Here is a 15825-nt window from a genome sequence, read left to right as displayed (position 1 = left end):
GGAAGCCTCAGCTAACCCGGTGAGGAGTCCTGAAGATGCAGTGCCCTTCGGAGCTGTCCAGGGAGTACTATGCCGGGTGTCGGTCAGTCATTGGATGTGGGGCCCTGGAAAGGGGGTGTGGCTTGGGGCTGGGAGGCTCTCTTCAGCTGAGGCAAGCCCTGGAGGAGACCATGGTATGTAGATTCAGGGCTGAGGGCAGCTCCCATGAGGAATGTAGACAACTCAGTAGGGCAGCTGACAGCAGTGGCTGGGTTTGGTAGGGTGGGTACACCTCCTCCTCAGGGGGAATCTCTCTCTCTCAGGAAAAGCAAGAATAACTGAGAATGATGATTTATCCTGGGGACTTAGCTACGTCACAGGCAACTCAAGCTGTCCCCAGGAAGCTTTAAGAATGGACTGGAATCTGGGGATTCTGCATGCATGTGCTCACGCATGCACACAGGCTACAGTGGCACACTTCTTTCCTGTCAAAGAAGTACTGATTGACCTTTTAGTAAAATGCAATCTTGGAAGTGTTCCACTGCTGAGATGATGTAAATCAAACTGACGGGGGGCACAGACCCTGAAGCCGAGCTTGCCAGTGTCTGACTTCCTTTACCTAGTGAATGGTCCCAACTTAAAGAGACCAACAGGACACAGGCTTCATCCTCACTTTGTAGTCTCCTGCTTAGAGCTCTGGCTCTCAGAAAGCAGCCAGTCAGCATAAAGGAGAACTAACCAGACCATCCAGTGTGAATGTCTATGCTGTGTGTGTGGGTGTGTAGATCTAGGTCGGTCGTCTGTCTGTCTATCTATCTATCTATCTATCTAAATAGAAAGTTTTACCAAGTGCCTAAGTGTCTTATTTAAAATTAATGCTCTCTGGCTCCTTTGTGTTCATGGCTGCCCAGAATCTGACAGTGACAGGGGTGGGTCAACAGAGGATCAGACTTTGAGTGGCTAGCTCCTAATTCTCCAAGGAAGGGAAGTTTCTGGTGATGGGAAAATACTAGTCATGGAGGCAGAAGACCCAGGTTTGGTTTCAGCTCTGCTTCTTCATGTAGCTGTATGATTGTAGGCAAAATGCTAAACCTCTTTGAGCCTCAGTTTCCATCTTGGAAAAAATCACAGAGAATAATGTATGTGTGTGTTGTCCTAGGAATACTTAATGTGCCCTCCAGAATGACACATGCTATGATTATATTAAAATTGACCAAGGTTAGCAAAGTTATTGATTTTCTCCTACTAGTTAGCACAGGGTTAGAGAAGAGTGCAGTTCACAACCACCTTGCTTTGCAGGTATAAGGTTTATGATGACTTGTGAGGCTAGCAGATTTACATTACATTGAACTTCTTCAGTGTCTGGATCAGGAGATAAAGACCACCACCCTCACCCCTTCCTCTCTGCCAGCGATATCCTGGACCCCAAAGAGCCAGAAGGACAGCTGAAGCTGCAGGGCAATGACCCAGCCTCTCCTTCAGACAGATTCGGGTGAAAAGAGGGTCCCATTTCTTTGATATAGTAGAGGCATCTCAAGATAAAAGAAGGCTACATACTTTGAACGTTCCCTTCTGCTACCAGGCAGCAGATCTCAAACTTGAAACACATCGGAATCCCTCCCAGGGCTTGTTAAGTATATTGCTGGGCCCCACCCCAGAGTTTCTGCATCTGTAGGTTCTGGGTGGGTGGGGCCCAGTTTTGCATCTCTAACAGATGCTACTGATGTTGCTGTTCCAGGGATCCCACTTGGAGAACTGTCAAGAACAGTACCTAGTATTCACGACACAAGTATGCTCTAACACAGTATCAAGTATTCACTCAAAAGTAGGGAGGAGATGGAGCAAGGGAAAAGTAGCTTAAAAATTTTTTAAGGTGTTTAAAATGGCTTTCATATTAAGTCACTTTAAGGGCTTTTCATTTACTCTTCTGAAAACTGGGAAGAATCTGAAACTACTGCCCAGCAGACACTGTAACATGGGAACCCAGGAGTGTGATCATGAACTATTTAGTCCCTAAGAGTTTACCTTGAAAAAAATCTTAATGCCAAAATATCTCAAGTTTTAAAATCAGCTTTTGAAACATGTTCATACAGTAAAGCTTACACATATGAAAAGAAAATCTGCATGCCTTTTAAAATGAATCATTTCCGTCAAAGACACTGGCTCAGAACTATTGATTTTACCATGTTGGCACTTTACCTGGTATTCTGCAGAGCTTGGGGGAAATGGGTAAAGCGATAAATCACATAAAACCCTGTATGCCACCCTGACAAGTGTCAGTGAGGCTGAGGGGTATTGGGTGGGGGACAGTGTGGTAAGAGGCAAAAAAACTGCCATTAGGGCAAGCAATATGGTTTCTATCCTACCTCTCCCGGACAGGCGAGGGAAACAAGAGTTAGCACTTCTCTAACTTTTTGAGGATTCCCTTCCTCACGGTTCAGGGGATCATCTTATAATTCTTGGAGTCCTTTTCTGAATCAAATAAAGAAAAAGCTACATACGCATCTCTGGAGGAAAATGTCTGTATTAAAAGCCAAAAAAACACGGAAGTACAAGAAGAAACGCCCACCTGGCCACATCACTGGATAGATAGACTTGGAAAAGGTTCATAAAGTTCATTTTCAGCGGTAACAATATATCAGTGTTAAATCATTCCTATGCCCCCCTTAAATAAATTAAAAAACAACAAACTTCAAATACTATGTTCAGATACAAAGAGCTTCTCTTACTACAGCAATAGCAATTTGATTTTTTTTTTACTAAAACTTTCATTTAAAACAGTTATTAAATATATAAAACAAATACACAGGATTTGGTCATTTTCTGCCATGAATATAGGGCACGTGGGTGTGGGGAGGGAGGAGGGCAGGGGGACGCGAAGAGGGGAAAGGGACCCCAATTCCCTCCTCTCAGCCTTCCAAGCTGCGGATCCCACCCTGCAGGGCAAGGGCTTGCATCCGCGTTTCGGAGCCAGAAGAGCGGCACAAACCTTGCTTTTCCCACACTCTGGGGCCTCTCCGGCGGTCCCCTCCCCGGAAGAAGAACTAACGGTCACTACAGCACGAAGCACACCGGCCGAGGCTCCCGGCGGGAAAGGCACCGAGAGCACGGACACAGGGCAGACGCGGGGAGGAGCAGGGTGGGTCACTTGGTCGCCGCCCCCGAGGTGACGGCCGCGGCGGCGGCGGCGGCGGCGGCGGCGGCGGCGGCGGCGGCGGTGGTCCCCGCGGGCACGGCGGCGGGGGCGGCGGCGGCGGCGGCGCTGGCGGTGGTCCGGCGCTGCTCCATGCCGTTGGGCAGGAAACCGGCGATGATGGGCACCGGCCAGATGAGGGCGGCCACGCTCCACACTACGATGACCAGGGTCATGAAGCAGGCCACCAGCGTGGACTCGATGGGCTTGCGATTCAGCCGCCAGCCCGGCTCTCCCTGCAACTCCTCCAGGCTGAAGTCCAGGCAGCAGAAATGTAGCGGCTCGCCCTGCAGCCACAGCGGCCCAGGGGGCTCGGCACCGGGGTAGGCGGGCAGCGCGGTGGGCGCCCCGGCGGTGGCGCCGGCAGGTCGGAGGCGGCCGGGGCGGCGGCCGCGCACCCAGCCGCAGCCCACGCAGAGGCGCAGGTCCTGCTGCGCGCCGCCCGCCGCCAACCCCAGGTGCTCGATGAGCAGCGGCGGCCCGACACGGTGGAAGGCTGCGGCGAAGAAGGCGCGGCCGTGCGCGTTGGTGGAGAAGAGCAGCAGGTCACACTGGAAGCCCCGCGGGCGGCCCCAGCGCACGAGCAGCGAGCTCAGCATCTGCCGCTGCACGCTGATGTTGCACGGCGCCGCCGCCTCCTCCTCCGGGCCCGGTTGTTCGGGGGCCCCAGGCGCTGCCGAGGCCAGCAGCCGCGGGGCGGCGGGCTCGCCAGCGGACGACGCGTTGACCGAAACGTTGAGGGGCGCCCCGAGGAGGCCGGGCGCGTCCGTAGCCCCGCCGCAGGTTGGCGGCAGTGGGCAGGCGGCGGCCAGCAGCGCGACGAGCAGGGGCAGCATGGCCTGCGGCGGGCGCCTACGCGCGCGGGGCTGGAGGCGGCTGCATGGCGTGCGGGAGACGGGCCGGCGAGCGGACGGCGGGACCGCGGGGGCTGGCGGCGGGCGGAGTGAGGAAGCGCCGGGCCCCCCTCCAGTCCGCGAGGGCGGCGCGGAGGCAGTGGCGGCTGCTCGCTCGGCGCGGGGCTCCGTCCCGGCGCGGTGGCGTCTGGGGTTCCCCGCCGCCCCCGGTGCGGGGGCCCTCGGACGGGCAGGCTGCTCTGCGGGGCCCGGCACTCGCCGGGAGCAGGATTCCCCGGTTCGGCTCCGCCTCCCGCGCGTCCCGCCCCGTCCCGCCCAGCCCTCCGCCCGCGTGGTACGGAGACTCCGGGGAGGGCGGGGCGGCACGCTCAGCGGCGGGAGCGGGGGCGTCGCGGGGCAGGTCGGGAGGGGTGCAGGCAGCGCGCGGGGGTGGGCCTCGGAGGCGGGCGCGTGGGCGGGGCCGGGGCGTCGGTGGGGATCAACCGATTCGTCCGGGCAGGGGTTGGCCCGGCCCGCCAAGCTTGCGGACTCACGGGGCGGCTCCGCTACATCGCCTGAGTCCAACTCCTAGCAGAGAAGGTGCTCTGAAATAATTGCGTCCTCGGAGGGAGGCTCGGGGGCCCGGCGACCACCCCGTCGTCACAGCTGAGCGGGGCTTGCGATGTATCGCCTTAGTCCTCGGCTGGACCCCGCTTCTTTTACAGAAGGAAAAACAGGCCGAGAGAGGGGATGAGTTCCCTAGGCCACCCAAGAGCCAGAACCAGACCTCCTGGCCAGTAGTCTTTTTGCCTTTTGTCTTTTAAAATCTGGAGAGTTTGGCTGGGTTTTAAGGCTCTTCCAATGCAATAGATTTACTTGATGTTCTCACCGCAAGCGAACCCCCGAGGAAAATTCCAAGAACTCTAGGAGTTCGGAGTGGAGAGGGTCAGTGGTGGCAAGGTGAGCCCCGTAGCCTTGTGGCTCTGGGGTTCCCCATGGGGACTTCAACTCCCGGGAAACAGCTCCTCTGGTGCAGGGCCCTTTCCTGGCAGGTCCAGTGAGCATGCATTTAAAGGATGCATAGAAAGGATTTCTATGTAGAATGCGTGTCAAGAGAAGAGTCATCCCCGTTAAGATATTAAGTGGAGGGAGACCTGTCAAAAATAATGTGCCAAGATCAGATTTATATTAAAACAAACAAACAAACAAAACAAAACACTTCAGTAGCAATGTGGCCTTTTACACTTGGTAGGAAAATTCAGTAATGCTGCTCCAAGGGGACATCTTTGTGGTCTAAAGCCAGTGTGCTTGCTCCCTGAGCACCAGCTGTTCCTGAGTCTGTGGGAAGGACTGGAGGGAGCAGAAACAGACCCTCACCAAAACAACACTTCCTCTAAACCAGCTAAGTTCTCTGAACACAGCTACATTGCTAGGCTTGGTGGCTGATGATACATTTCTGGCAGATTTGTCTCTTGTTTCTAACAGTGAGTAAAACCAGGTTGAGGAAGATGTAAAAACAGCCCCAAAATAAAGGTCCCAAACCTACCTGGCCTCTTCCCTGCTGGGCAAGTCATTATTCTGACTTGGCAACAAGACTTCACGCAGCTCCTACCAGCCTGCGGGCCAGGACCCGCCCACCTGGCCCTGCCCTGCCCAGGCTGGTGGAGGAGCCAGGCGCCATGGGGAACCTCCTGGCTGGGCAGAGTCCGCACTGGAAGGCTGAATTGATCTGCCAGAGCCTGACGGCCAGCAGCACTGAGGGGTATGAGCCAAGGCAAGCTGAAAGACTAGGAAGAATGTTCCAGATAAGCCCAGACTTTCCTTCTATCAGATTTAAGGGAGAGAGGCAAATGAGATTCCTTCCATCTCCCCAAGTCCTATCATTTTTATCAGACAAATGGAAGACTTTGATACATCTCTATTTTGTCTATAAAATATAAATAGCAAGTTTTCTACCTGAACTGTATTGTTAGAAAACAATCATGAGGACTTCAAAGAAAATAATTAGTAATGACGCCCAGTCCTTTCACTTCATTTCCGATGTCCCTCCCCTGTGTTGGCTTATTTTTCCTTGTGCTGCCTATTGAAATTATACCTAACAAAAAGGTCTCTCTTGGTTATTTGAATTCCTTTCATCCAATGACCTCAGCGTGCTACAGGTACAGTAACTTGTTAGTTCTCTCTTATTATGTGGGTGGAGTGAATGTATTATTACCACATGCTGTAGACTGAGAAATAAGCAAAAACCCAAAAGAATCGTAAAAATAGGACAGAGAAAAGAGGGGCTTAGAAAGCAGAGGTTCAACTATATCAGTCACTTGTGCAGGTTGTGGTAGTTGTGTCGGTGTGTGTGTTGGGGGGGGCACTGGGAAATGGGGGAGAAAATTCTTTCATTCCTACCTGCCTGAGAAACCCCATTCCTCAGATGGGAAACTTGTGGGCTGATTGCTGAAACAGCTGAAGAGCTGGACCTCTGTAGCAGGCATGGGGGAGGGCTGGAAGCCCCCAGTGTTTGGGTGATTGGAGCCTGACGGTCCTGTTCCCTGTAGTTTCCTGTTGCTTCGTGATTTCCACAAGTGTCTCAGCCAGATCTCCAGGGTATGAAGGTTTATCCTCCCTGACCACTGTGGTCAGAAGTGAGATTTTCTTCCACACACTTCTGGTAGCAATTACAGCCTGCACAATTCATTTGATAATTAATCACGGGCTGCCTTGGGACAAGGCTGCTGTTGCCAGCTCAAGCTGTTACTAAGACTTAATTCTGTCTGGTGCATTCATTATTTGCTTGTGGATACCCTGTGTGTGTGGTGGGCAGGGCCACTGCTGGTGTTTCTTTTCTATTCAGAGAGTCTAACATCATGCTGGGCTTCTGGTAAGATTTCAGCAAAGACTTTGAGGAAATAAACTTTGGCTGTAATGGAAAGACAGGGACTGTCTAAGAGAGACCTGGGAGGAGGAAAATGGGGCCTGGGTGATACATGTGTAGAAGAATTTGAAGGGGAGAGAAATCCTGCCAAGTGAGCCCCTCTTCTGAGCTTGGCCTGGCATTGGTACCTTTACCGATGATAACCATTCCTTAAAAGACACTTCTTCTGCTCCAGGCACTGTGTCAAGCACTTGAAATCATACCCACCATTGTCTCCTGGAGATGAGATTACTGTGGCCATTTTACAGACAAGGTAAACTGAGGCTCAGAGGGATTATAAGTCACTTGTACAAAATCACAGTGGTGGAACCAAAATTCAAACCTCGTCCGGCAACCTCATTGTTAATCACATCCCTGCTAAATGGCCTCCGCCTTCACCAACAACCTTGTGATTTGGAGGTTATTGTCCTGTTTTAATGATGAGGAAGCAGGTGCAAGATAGCCTGGCTGCTGGCAAAGTCCAGGTCATCTGCATCTCTTCAGCATTCCAATTACATCTACTTTGCACTCAGTTCCGACTTATAAATACCACCAATACTGAAATTCTAGAGGATGTCGTCCCCATCCGGTGCATCCTTACAGATGGAGCCCTGGATTGTGGTTCCCCACGTCCATTGCTCTGCCTCCAGGGCCAGCAGGGCACCTGGTACAGAGCAGGTGCTCAGTAAGTGCCGGTCAGGAACCTAAGATTCAGCAGGGACTGCTCAGATGGGCTGACATCCAGCCTAGGGCTCCTGAGATAACGTGGGGGCCCTCAGGTATGACATTGATGGATCCTAAGATAACGTATGTATAAGTTACCTGAAGAAGTATTCAAGAGGTATTGACTAAACCACATTGATGGGGACAGCAGAGTCTTTTCTGTGAAAAAAACTGTCATTAACACTTATTTCCAGAGTTAGCATCTGCCAGAGGAGCCTAACTGAAACTATCTTTTGAAAACATTTTTTTTGTAGTAGGGTAATGTGCATTTCTAAAACTTTGATGGTACTTTAATTTATTTGGAAAGACAACCCTTAAAACAAATGATATTTTGTAGTTCTTTTATCCACCTTATAAAAAATTAAAATGTCATTCAGCATTTATAATTGTAAATTCTGAGAACTTCAATATGGGAAATGTGGGAGACAGAGCTGGGTCATCAGAGCCAAGGCAACTGAATGTTCCCCATCACCCCCTTACCAGAGTCATAAAAATTTATTTCATGCTGTTTCTAAACAGCACCAAACACTCCCTTCAGATGAAATCGTTAGCATTCCATTTCCAAAGGTAAGGAGGAGGCAGAGGAGGCGGAGGAAGCAAGAGCCCATTTAGAGAGTCAGGAACATTGAAACACATTTGTCAAAGTCTTTCACATCTTCTAACCACCCCCCTTCCTGGTGGACCAACTGGCCCCACATGTTTAGGGACATCTCCCAATTGCCTGGGCACACTGCATCACTCAGGGGTGCTGCCTGGCATTCCCTTCATGTTGAGGGGTCTTCTTGGTCCACATGTTCTTTTTCTACTGAAGTCCTGGAATTTGGGGATTTGAGAAAGTTGTGAATATGGGCGGGGCCTTCGGAGCCGGGCAGACTTGGCTTGGATACACTACCTTGCTGTTTCTCAGTTTTCTTATCTGTGAAATGGGCCTAAAAGCTGCTCTCTTGTGAGGGTTCAATTGGACTCTTATTGCAAAACAGGTCAGGGCCTGCACAGGGTCAGCATTCAGCGGGTGTGGTTAGTGCTTTTGGTTCCAGAAACAAGGGCAAGTGGCTCCTCTGTCCTCATACTGCTGTGAAAATGGATGTGTTTGTACCTGCAGGGGTTCCGCATTGTAAGTGGGAAATGAAGAGAGCAGGATGGCTCCTGGCTTAAAAAAAGCTTTACCCCTGTTTACACAGAGCCATTCCGGTAATCAAGCAAATTTAAATTCTACTGGCCATGAGAGTTGGAAGGAATCACAGAAGCCACTGCATCCACACTCCTCATTTTATAAATGGGGAAACTGAGGCCCAGAGAGGGGTTCTGGCTTTGCCAAAAATCATAGTCTGGTTGGCAGCAAAACCAGGGCTGAAAGGAAGCCAAGACCCTTGGCCAGCTGGGCATCAAATGTGGCACCTCTGGAAGTGCAGTCCTTTGCAGCACTTTTACAGCTGCACTTTACAAATGAGGTCCAGTTGCAAAGTGAGAGCAAAGAGCCTTTCTAATTTACTTAGAGAAAAAGAGGGAAATGATGGGCTTTATAATTGCCAGAATCACACTTCTAATTCCATTTACAGGATGGAAGATTGATTGCATGGGCTGAGAGTGTCAGCATGCTTAGCAAGCTTCCCTTCCGATGCAATTAAGCCTTGCTTCCTCCGGCTCTGCTGAGGACCTGGGTCAGGCCCCAGGAGACTTGCATGTGAGCTGGGAGCCCAGGCTGAACTAACCCCAGCCTCAGGTCCTAAAGAAGTCCACGGGAATAGGCAGGAACTTGAAGCCTGTGATCACTGAGGCCATATGGTCACGCTTCATGGTACCTGGTCTGCTAGCCAAACTCCTGCAGTCCCTCGCATGGTATCAGAATCCTCAAGTGACTACCCGCTTGAAACTGTGTACCAAGGCCATCCAGAGATGGCTGTGCCCTGTCCTTACCACCCAGGCTGGCTACCCTCAATAGCAGTTTCCATCTTGATTATTCTTGGGTTTGCTTTGCCCTGTGCACTTTGGAGATGTGAGCTGTGAGCTGTGAGCCTTTCCATGGAAGAACCCAGTGCTGCCCTGGAGCTGGGCCTGTGGTCCCAGCCCTATGCACCATAGCCTACCATGGCTCACCCCCTCTGGCTGGCTGTTGACCAAATGATGGAGCACACAAATGGGAGGGATCAGACTTCTCCTAAAGCCAAAACCCTGTGGAAATCTAATGAATGAAGCTCAGACATCTCTTGCACTGCCCACTTGCAACTCACTTTTGAGTGACAGTAATAGAAAGAAAACATATTTGGCCTCCCAAAGACAAACAGAGAATCTTACAATGTCCCGTACTCCACCAATGTCCAACCATTGCACTGTCACAGCACATTCATTCCTGCAGTGACATACCGTCCCCCAAGAGGGCGTCTTGCAGAGGGGACCCATTAGAGTTCTGAACTGACCTCTGTGACTTACTTTCCTTAAATCCAGTTCACTTTAGTCTCTTGTTCATCAATGATCTGGCATCTTGCTTTAAGCTCCAAAATGGCAAATCACTTTTATCTTGTAGGCTAACTTGGATTGGTTAGAATTCATTGCCTGAGTGCTGTGTTAAGAAGAATTCTAAGGCTGAATCTTGGCTCAAGGGGGAAATACTGTGATGAATCAACAGTAGCTGCCAGGGTATGAAGAAATACAGATAGTGAACATCTGTGGTTTTGTCTACCATTTTCTTCTGGAAAGGACACCCCTTTCTCCTGGGTATCTGATGCTCCCTAAATCCATATGGTTCTGGTGTAGGCTACCAGTTAGAGCACCGGGACTGGGTTTCAGTGATGGACATGTGACCCAGGCCTAGCCAATCATAAGTGCCCCAACTGTGTAACCACGATGAGTTTGTCTACTGAACAAGCACGTGACCCAAGCCAGCCAATCAGAGATGTTCCTTGGAATTTGACACATGAAGCTTGAAGAGTGAAGGCGTCTCTCTCCTCTGGCGTCTCTAGCTGGGACCAAGTGAGACTGGAGTTGTCTGCAGCTCTGCCCACCCTGTTCCTCCACTCCCTGCCCCTTCTCTCCCTGCACACAGAAAGTCTGTTTGCAGTAGGAAGGAATCTCCAACAGCAAGAGCTGAGAGATGCTGGAAGGCCTGGTGTCGTCATTTGAGACCCTAGATCTTGCGGGACTTGAAGCCTGCACTACCCCTGCTCTGACCAGACTGTGAGCTTAAAAGCACAGCTGTGAAGCTGGCAGCTGGCTAGAGGTAAGAGTGTGACACCTGCAACCAAATACATGCAGCCACTCTCTGTCAACCCTCTCGTTGTCACTTAAAACACCCTCAGCTCTAACACAGCTTTAATGTTACTGGGAAGCCCCTCCACACGCCCTCTCCTCACAGCCCCCGGAATGCCTGGCTCTATTCTGTGAACCTCTATAATTCTCTCCGAGAAAGAGGACACTTTTTTTTTCTCTCCTACATCATATTCATAAATGCTCTGGGCAGCACTCCCTCCCCTACTCAGTCTCAGGGGAAATTTCTGTTCTTCACAGTACTCAGCATTTGAACCAAGTTGTTCAACATTTGTGAATCTGTGTTCCAAGGTCGTAATCATGAGTAAAGAGAAGGTTTGTAGCTCTGAGACATTTATCATATGTTGTTTACGATAGAGAAAAATTGGAAACCAACGAGATGCCCCCAAATAAGGGGATGGTTAAGGAAATACAGAAATGTTCTCACTATGAAGGAGTATGCAGCCATGACAATTCTATTTACAGAGAGTTTTCTGCTGGGGGTGGCACTGAGACCACCACGCAGAACTTAGCCCCTCTTGTGATGTCCAGAGTGTGGAACCCCCAGGACTCTTGTGGTTGTTTGTATAATCTTTGCCAATGCTGTGTGCAGTTTGGGGAGAAGGCATATTGCATAAGGCTTGTGATTCCACCAACAATCTCATGAGATACTCCCTGTTACAGGGGTCTGACTTCCTCTTGCTTTTTCCTGCGCGGCACCCAGCCTCACAACCTTCACTCTCCTCCCCTCTAGGTTTCCTCGGGGAACCTCAAAAGTCCTTCCTTTCTGTCATGAAGAGTTTTCCCCCAGCTCCTACCTCCCAGTTCATCCCAGGACTCCCTTGACCTAAGCCATGCCAGGAACCAGACCCTTCCTCCTAATAAGACCATTGAGCCTGGGTTTTTGCCACTGGGGTGTGTTCTGGAGCTTCCCTATCTCCCCCAAAATTGGCTTCCCAGACCTTAACTGTGCCCGAATGCCCTGGAGGGCCCCACCCTAGTGGTTCTGATGCAGCAGGACATGGGGGGCACGAGTGGGCCTGAGAATCTACATCTCCAGCAAGGTCCCAGGTGATTTCCAAGTGATGCAGTGATCTGAGGACCACACTTTGAGAACCACTGGCTCGGAGCATTTCTTCTGAACATATAGAATACTCTCCCTAAGAGGAATTTTGGTGAACAGTGTTTTCTTCCTCTTGTCACATATTATTATTGTATTATTCCTGGAGATGGAAAAAGTTACAAAAAATATTTATGCTGGGAGCATCTCCTTCCCAGTTCCTTCAGAGGAACAGAGAAGGGGATCCCAGACTGCCCATCAGCTGGGTTTGCTTAACTAAAGAGATTCAGATCTTTCCATGACTTGGGAAGATGATTTCCAGCAACTAAGCAGGGCAGCTCCCATGGTGTCCAGGGCAGAGAAGGTGCCATCATGGGGAGCCGTGTCAGGAGCAGGGCAGTGCCAGCAAGGGTTAGAGTCTGGGCGCCAGAAGCCAGGTCAGACCATCAACCCACTGGCAGCTGTACTCAGTTAACACTGTACGAAGGGCATGTCAGAGACGGCCAAGGGCACAGCTGGCCTCGCTGTCTCTGCCCCCTCCCCAGGCCCTTGCTCTCTCCTGGTTGAGGCTGGGGGTAGGAGGACCAGGCCAGGTCAGCACATGAAGACATGAAGGCACCTCAGACTGATGGTGGGCGCTGGTGGAAGAGCCACGGGTGGTAGAGAAGCCCCCGGGACCTGGTATTAGTCCCGCCCCGGCGTTCGCTGGTGAGGCTTCTGTCTTGAGAGCATCACGTCACCTTCCTGAGTTCCAGTGTCTCATTAGTAAAACAAGGGGCCTGGCCCAGATGATGTCCTCTACTCCTTAAGACTCCATGGTCAAATGGGTCCTCAGGGCTGGCCCTTCACTTCTCGGTTGGGACTGTCTTCTAGCTGTGGGGGAAGGAGGAGGATGGGCCAGCTCAGATGTTGCGAGAACGTGGACCAGGTAGGAGTCCTTGATGTGTTTTGCAGCCTCTTTGGTTATGAGGGGTCGTCAGGCTGTGAGAGACCCAACACCCTGACCAGTGGAACAGGGTGTTGGGAAGCACAGGTGTGGAGATGGGTGGCATACTTGGCTTCTGGATGTGGGGAGTACCCAGCACAGTTGGACCCTCTTTGACACCCCCCCCCCCCCCCCCCCCCCCGCTGGCTGCTGGGATCTGAGGGGCAGGGAGAAAAGCATCAGTAGCTCTCGCTCGGGCCTCTCTGGACAGGAGCCCTGACTGCTGACAATAGATGTGGATTGTGAAGGGAAGGGACGTGCTCCACTTGGTGAGGGAGGAGGGCACCAAGGACAATATGGTAGTCTACGTGCAGGACTGTGGCTTCTCCCTGGAGCCAGCCAGGGGATGCAGCATTACCTACTAGGGTACCAGTGGGGTTTTGAGGGTCATTTATGTAGTTTCCCCAGATTCTATAGTCGCACTCTTCCCAGGAGTTAGAGAGCTCTTATCTGCCAACAGGAGCTCCTGGGGCCTTCCCAGCTTCAGGCAGGGCCTCTTCTCTGGCCAGATGGGGCTGCCCCTGTGACATGGGGACAGACCTAGGCTCAGGGTGTTTTGTTTTGTTTTGTTTTGTTTGTTTTGTTTGCTCTTTCTCCCTTCATGTGTCCCTCTTTTGAGGTGCCTGGGGATTCTCTTGGCTGACAGCTAGCTGAGCACTTCACACTTCGTTGAAAAGTCACCACAATAATTACCAGATCATTAACAGGGGATTTGGAAAAGGCACTTCAAAGCATCCTTCTCAGAATTGCTAAGACAGGTGTAAAAGTCTATCTGGGCAGAGAGCAGTGGTTTAAAGGGATGTTGGGGACTGAGGGTGAGGTGTTAATTAAACTGGGCTGAGCAGTGGCAAGGATGGGTAACCTTCTAATCCAAGCATGGTAACAAGCCCAGGCAACGGTGAGGAAGCCTGACAGTCTTCGACAAAACTCAAAACATACAGACTCCGTTTCTCCTCTGATACTTTAATAAGGAATTTGAAGTCAATCTTAGGTCTTCCTTAGAATGCCTGGTACCTATTTTGACAAGATTCGTGTACAAAAAACATAAACCAACTTTCCTGCACTACGGGCCTCATTATTAATTTTACTCACTAAGGTTAATGGAAAATCAAACGCCCAAAAGCCTGAGGATGAGGTGGGCAGATAAACTCTCCTTATATCAAAAATCCTACAGGAAGGAAGAGAAATGGTTATGTCTCAAATAGGCGGACAATTAGGAATGCCTACTTAAGCTGCTTGCTTTACTGACCCTTTAGCTCTATGTGTCCCATCCTGACAAATCTGCATACTGTTTGGATGGAGATACAACCCTTCTCTACCTGGATCCTTGTTTCCAGAAATCCTTGCCCATTTGCAAGTGATGGCTGGGTGGCAACAAGTTCAAGTACAGAGCCTTTATCTTCCTGCATTTCAGAATCCTAGTCACCCAGATGTCAAGACTCACCCAAGACAAACGGAACCAGAATCCCTGGTATCCATATTTTTAAACACCTCTCAAGGTGATTCTTGTGCAGTTTTTAGAGTACTGTTGTTTGGGAACTATACTAGCTAAAAATACTTTTTGTGAGTTTTTGTTCTTGTTTCAGCATATTCAAAGCTATCATAGCGCAACTGCTTTAAAATGTCACCTAAGGGTCTTCAGCTTCCTTGAGAGGGCTGATTTGCAAGAAGCGTTTCCTAGATGCCAGACCGAAAATGTAAGCCAGGCATAGGAGTGTTTTGGCTCGTGGTGATCATCTTTAGCGTCAGGCAAGTATCTGTCTGGCACCTTGCTGGCTGACGAGGCAAAGTGTGAAGTTCATGGTGTTTTGTATTCAGAGGATAACAAAATGTACCTAGGACATCATGCTATCTGGGTATGACTTGCTAAAATGCAATTGTGTCTGCTTGTGCATGAGACCATGCATGCTGTGTGGGCCTAAATGTGTTGGTCCAAACTCCATGCCCCGTCCCAGACTCTCTGCCTGACTCCTAGACTGTGGTCATGCAATCTGAGGCTGCCTTTCACTACAACCATGGGAGAGAGAGGTACTGGGTGGTCTCAGAGGATGGAAGAGGAGGGAGATGCTGAGTAATCCCAGGGGGGCACATAGATAGGAGGGGTGGCCCCAGAAGGGTTGGATGAGAGTGATGGGTGGGCAGTACTAGTGAGGAAGGTGTCACCAGCTAGATGGGAATCCACAGCTTGGGAGGCCCTCTATAACTAACAGATCAACCTGTCCTCCCCCACCAAATCCTTCAATATGCTGGTATCAACTTGTCATTTGGATTTTATTAAATTTTATTAAGGGGGTGGGGAGTATAACTCAATGGTAGAGTGAGTGCTTAGCATGCATGAGGTCCTGGGTTCAATCCCCAGTACCTCCATTAATAAATAAATAAATAAATAAATAAATAAATAAATAAATAAATAAACCTAATTACCCCCCAAAAAGTAAAAAACAGGTGAAATTAATATATTTTACTTAACCCAATGTATCCAAAAGATTATTTCAACATATCAACAGAAAAATTACTAGTGATATGTTTTACATTTTTCATACTAAGTCTTTGAAATCCAGTGTGCCTTTTATACTTATAGTGCATCCCAATTCAATCACTGTATTTTCATTGGAAATACTTGATCTGTATTTTATATTTCATAAAATTTATGTAGATACACATACCCAAGCTGTTCCATATAAACTTCAAGTTTTCCAGTAACTGAAGCAGGTAGTAGTTTTTACATGTACATTTAAATTAATTAAAGTTAAATAAAATTAAAAATTTGGTTTCTCAGTGTCTCTAGCCACAGTTCAAGTGCTCAGAAGCCACATGGGGTAGTGGCCACAGCATTGAATAGACTTGTTCTAGAGTGTACACACTTAAGCTCATTTTGATCAAATTCCCTGTACCTAGAAATGT

At 49.9% G+C, this 15825-nt stretch overlaps 1 protein-coding gene across 1 annotated transcript; it reads right to left on the bottom strand.

Annotated features, from left to right (window-relative positions):
* Positions 1 to 2485: 2485 nt before the first annotated feature.
* TMEM158 (transmembrane protein 158) lies at positions 2486 to 4364 on the bottom strand. The gene has a single exon (XM_032459027.1). It carries the CDS (start codon positions 4006 to 4008, stop codon positions 3124 to 3126), a length of 885 nt encoding a protein of 294 aa, XP_032314918.1. The 5' UTR covers positions 4009 to 4364; the 3' UTR covers positions 2486 to 3123.
* Positions 4365 to 15825: the final 11461 nt, after the last annotated feature.

This window comes from Camelus ferus, chromosome 17, assembly GCF_009834535.1.
Source record: "Camelus ferus isolate YT-003-E chromosome 17, BCGSAC_Cfer_1.0, whole genome shotgun sequence".
Lineage (NCBI taxonomy): Eukaryota > Metazoa > Chordata > Mammalia > Artiodactyla > Camelidae > Camelus > Camelus ferus.
This window is presented reverse-complemented; position numbering and strand designations above follow the sequence as displayed.

Bases quoted from the DNA above. Each gene is read 5' to 3' on its own strand.
- TMEM158 (XM_032459027.1), bottom strand. From the start codon at position 4,008: ATGCTGCCCCTGCTCGTCGCGCTGCTGGCCGCCGCCTGCCCACTGCCG.